General features: G+C 45.1%; 2 protein-coding genes across 2 annotated transcripts in view; one reads left to right on the forward strand and one right to left on the reverse strand.

Annotated features, from left to right (window-relative positions):
- Positions 1-793: 793 nt before the first annotated feature.
- On the forward strand, positions 794-2,242 carry LOC123102980 (uncharacterized). The gene has a single exon (XM_044524459.1). The coding sequence runs from the start codon at positions 927-929 to the stop codon at positions 1,401-1,403; it is 477 nt and encodes a 158-aa protein (XP_044380394.1). The 5' UTR covers positions 794-926; the 3' UTR covers positions 1,404-2,242.
- Positions 1,681-5,020, reverse strand: part of LOC123102979 (putative HVA22-like protein g) — a gene marked incomplete in the record, with an annotated part of 9,453 nt that continues 6,113 nt past the window's right edge. The window contains 2 exon segments of the mRNA XM_044524457.1: positions 1,681-2,075; positions 4,215-4,421. Coding sequence (XP_044380392.1) covers positions 1,908-2,075; positions 4,215-4,421 — 375 coding nt within the window.

Below are 5,020 nucleotides of genomic sequence, written 5' to 3' on the forward strand. Positions count from 1 at the left end.
TACTAAAATTTTATCACACCAATGTAATAATAAATGTGCAATTACAGGATAATCTACTAAAAAAATTACGTGTTGCAACGCGTAGGCAATTATCTATCTATACAAATGGTTGAGACTAGCAGCGAACGTGCAGTGATGAAAACCTGAATGTACCCTTAAAAGCCTCTAGTGGTCGAATATGTTCCTAATATTTCTTACTGTACATTTCTTATAAGTTATAACTACTACTTTTTCGCAAAAAAAGTTATAACTACTACTTCCTCCGTTCATAATAAGATATTTTGAATATTTCAATATAGCCTATATACAGATTGAAATGAATAAACAAACACACTAAAATATGTCCATATACATACGATTCAGAAAAAAAATCAAAACACCTTAGTTAGCACTCCCTCCTTCCCATCTTATATTATGGGACGGAGGGAATATTCGGAGTATTTTTTTACTGTAAATCTACCATAAGACACAGGGAATATTTAATTTCTGATGCTATATATAGTCCCTAAAAAGCAGCTAAAACGCCCAAAATCCCCACGGAGAAACACAGCCCCATGGAGAAGGACAACGTTCACTCGTGGCCGTGCCGACGTGGATCCAATAATTGTTGCGGGCCCACACCTCCACCCGAAGCCGATCTGACGAGCCGTTCCGGGCCCAGGCACTACTCACAACTCCCTCCAAACAAATTGTATATTTTGAAGTCCTTAAAACCTTTTTGTGCTCGATGACATGCGGGCCAGAGCAGCCTCCGACCAACTATTTCCCAATTTATATACTCGAGTGAATTTGCTTCCCCCTCTCTACCCCCCCTCTCTCTCTCTCTCCTCTCTCCCGTTCAAAGTCGTCGTCTTGCTCTCGAGCTGCTTGATTCGATTCTTATCAATCCACCATCCTCCGTAGCTGCAGGTCCGATCGTGGCGGTTATGCCATCGGCAGCGCTGGCTGCCACGCCGGACTCTCCGTCGCCGTCGCCGCACCACTACCGCGGCCGGTTACGCTCGCCGCTGGCAAACGGCGGCACCAAGGGGAACTTCGAGCTCCGGCACTGGCGCACGCCGCTCAAGCGGGCTCCGTCGTGCCCCCCGCCGGGGATCGAGATACCCAGCAACGACGACGATGGCAGCGGGAACGGGTACACCAGCCTCCGGGACATCCTAGCGTCGCCGCGGTACACGGGGGCAGGGAGCTCGCCGGCGGCCTGCGTCATCGGTGGCGCCGGCAGCTGTGGGGACATACACATGATACGCCACCCGCTGGTAAAACACGCGGCGTACGCGTACCTGCAGATGACGCCGTCGGCGAGGGAGGACCCAACCCGCCGGAACCGGCGCTGGCGCAGCCCGCTCTGCCGCCTCCTGTTCGGCTGCCTCAGCTTCATCGGAGCACTCTTCCGGCCGTGACTTCTCCTGACGGCGCACCTCCATGCGGTTCTTGTTGCACCTCCGTGAATTCTCTTTGATTTCTCTTTTCTTCTTTTCTTTTGTGCGATTAGATTCTTTTGTAGAGTTTGCCGGCTTATGTTTGGGTTGTAATTTGTGTGAATAATTTGGTAGGATTAGACACAAAGAGGAATGATAGCAACAAGAGAAATGATTAATGTCATACTACTAACAAAGCTGATTAGTCGTCATGAACTCATGATTGATGCAATAATGGAATGATCAGAACACAAGCATGTGGAGGAAAACAATTGAAGTAAATTGATCCGGAAAAAAAGAGACAATAAATTGCTGTCACCACAAGTCTACAACATGCTTCATTCATATCTCTTCACACTGGGTTAATTGCTGGATTGTTTTTCTATGTACTAGATTTCTTCTTTCAATTTGACCTTTGCTTGAATCATTCTATTTCTATGTACACAATCATTTCCTTACACCGGTGTAAAATTCCATCCCTCTCCTCTAATAGTCCTTGTCATTATGAGCTCGCCGGGGCTTAGGGTTGATGGCCGCGCGCAGAACTTCAGCGACAACTGCAGCATCAGGGTTGTCAAAGAGAGATTCCTGCGGCGGCGATGGCGGCCGACGTTTAGTCGCAAAGGGACTCCAGCTAGACTTCTTATTCCTCTGCTGAACACGCACAATCAGAAAAGAGATGAAACTGCTGTCAATACCACTTGTGCTCAAATTGTTTCCAGTGCATTGTATCTTATCATATGATTCGTGCACGTGATTTCTATAGCTGACAGGCAGGATGTTCAGGATATTTATCAGATAACAACATACATACTTGATTATATGAGGGAATTCCAGTTTTTACCCCTGGTTTCACGTTTGTGGTAGGTTTTACCCCATTTAGCAGAAATTCTCAATTTAGCAAAACTTGTGCCACAAATTACCCCATTTCATTTTATTTTTTATTACTCTGCTGACTGTGTATATGCCACGTAGATGGTTCCGTTAGCACCCCTGTGTTTTCTCTGGTGCGCTCCGGTCTTTGGATGATCAAACCAATGACACAATTGAAGACTGGCCGCCCTACGCCGGGGAGCTTGCCGGTGACATTTTCCCCTGAAGCAGAGATGCGGGAAGGGTTATAGGGGTGGAGGGGATACAGGAGTAACTGTTCGGGATATACCGAACTAGTTGGAATAGGCTCAGTGGCCATGGCAGCATGTCCTGCCAGATGCGAGTTAGGAGGCGCATGCGGCCTAAATTGGACCGGGGGGGAGCTCCAAGGAGAGAAGACATCTCACAGGAGAGATGGGAGCAGCATGAGCAGCGCCGGTACCGGCCTATGGCGGTGGCACATGCCGACCACGGCATGGAGACAAGGGAGTTTGAGGTGTACAGGGTGCCACACGCGGCTAACAGGAGTCAGGCGTCTCCCCTGCTGCTCTGGTCAACAGAAAAAACCAGCCAAAATAACCAGAAAAAATAAATAAACTGTCGATGTGGCATGCGTGGTTAACAGAGAAACTTAATAAAATAAAAGGGCACCAGTTTCGCTAAATTGAGTAAAAATTAAGAATTTCTGCTAAATGGGGCAAAAGCTGTCACAAACATGAAACTGGCGGTAAAAAATGGAATTCACTCCAATTATATCAAGAGTCATGAAAATCAGGGCAATGCAAGAATGAAGAGAGCAAAATTACAAGATGGGAAGGTGCAGTAGTAACATGACAGGAATTGGACAGGAGATTTGGTCTGTGGAACGGGACGAATCAACAAACGGTTCCGTTGTGTCTTTGGCTCTTGTGCAGACAATACCCACGTTGCCTGGGGAAATGGTTTCCCCCTGTTTACAATACAGCAGGTTGCGGCGTCGCTATCCGGTGGGCCGACGCTGAGTGCTGACAACGGAAGGGGCCTATGGCCTTGGTTGAGATCGGGGTGGAGGACCGGGTCGTTGGCTTGGATGGGTTGGATAATGCTCCTGTCTGATTGTCAAAGTGGGGTAGTGAGAGGGAAACAAAGGAAATAGTGGTTTGGCAAGGTTGGGGCTGTTGCCCTCTTATTCAAAACACTCTGTTTTGAGATTACGCTGGTTGGAGTTTATTCAAAATGGAATGGCAGGTGGTGTCATGGCTCATGGGAGATCTGCTGCAGTACATCATAGTAGGACCGCAAACTTGGTAGCATCCAGTGGCTAAGTTGCATTGGAGTTTCAACTGTTTTCCTTGATATCACTTTGAGTAATTTGCACTTCAAGAATAGGATAAATGAAAATAATTACCGATGGCAAAATAGTTTTTGGTAGTAAATAAATGCTTATTTAACTGTGGTACTTTGCTTGCTAGTGTATCCCAGGATACTTAGAACTACATATTCCTGAAAAAAACTATATGTAGTCGAGTGGGGCCTTTTTTGGTAAGAACTGATGGTGACACTTGATATTTAAAGAAGCTACATATTTCATGTACTGTGACAATCCTACGATTTCTCTGTACAAGATATAACAATGTTAAACTACGCTATATGCATAGCAGCAATCAGTTCTCTTAAATTTGTAGTAAATTGATCATGAGTTCTCCCGATAGTACAATGCTCAGGAGATGAACTTAAACTGGCAACAGACCAATCTTTATGACAGCAAGTGCATGGTCAAATTACTCCGCAAAAAGATTCACACCTCAAAAAGGGATATGCATTCTTTAAACCTATGCAGCCCTTGACTACCTCATGCATTAAATTTACCAAGAACAAATCACCTGGTAGATGAAAACTCTAATACAGTGCATGTTACAATGACAGGGGGGATGCCATTACCTCTAGATTTGATCCTTCGGCCTTGTCAGAGACCACATAACGCAAGACATCCATGAAAAATGCCGTCCCTTTGTCAGCACAGTTCTTAACATAGAAGCTAAGTAACTGCCCAGACTTTGCCCTCAGATGCAGTAACCTCTGCTCGATGTTTGGTTCATATTGCATCACAATGGGCCGAAGAAAGGTGTCATATACAACATCACTGCCCTGCAGAAATAATTGTATTAACACAGATGTTAGTTGTTACTTACATGCACTTGAGGAATTTAAAAGCAGAGTAAGTTCCATTTCACCCCCTGCTAAACATCACAATAAACGCCACTGAACCCCCCAGAACAACAAAAGTAGAGAGTGTTTAAGCCCCAAAACTTGCAAAGCCAGGTTTACATACACCCTAAGGTTTTTGTTTTCGTTTTACCAAAAAGGCAGACACTGTGCTGTTTCATTAAGATAGAGAAAGCTAAAACCAGAGTGTCATGTACAAGGCACACTGAGACAGTTTTTCGAGGGTGTGTGCTGACAGACATCCAATTCAAGGTGCATGTTGCCATTTAGACAGCCACATCACCCATTTTTTATGACAAGAAAGTATCTTACTATGTTTATATAGCCACATCACCAGGCCTTTACTTCCTTATATCTCCTGGTTAGGAAAAAATGGTGATATGACTACAAAATGGCAAAAACTACCCATGAATGGACCATCGTCAGCAAAGCAGCCCTCATTAGACGGTCCCATGGTGAAACTTTAACCTACATTTTTAGGTTCTCGGGAATTAACACCCACTTTATTGTTCATGGATTAT

This window comes from Triticum aestivum, chromosome 5A, assembly GCF_018294505.1.
Source record: "Triticum aestivum cultivar Chinese Spring chromosome 5A, IWGSC CS RefSeq v2.1, whole genome shotgun sequence".
NCBI classification, from domain to species: Eukaryota; Viridiplantae; Streptophyta; class Magnoliopsida; order Poales; family Poaceae; genus Triticum; species Triticum aestivum.

Bases quoted from the DNA above. Each gene is read 5' to 3' on its own strand.
- LOC123102980 (XM_044524459.1), top strand. From the start codon at position 927: ATGCCATCGGCAGCGCTGGCTGCCACGCCGGACTCTCCGTCGCCGTCG.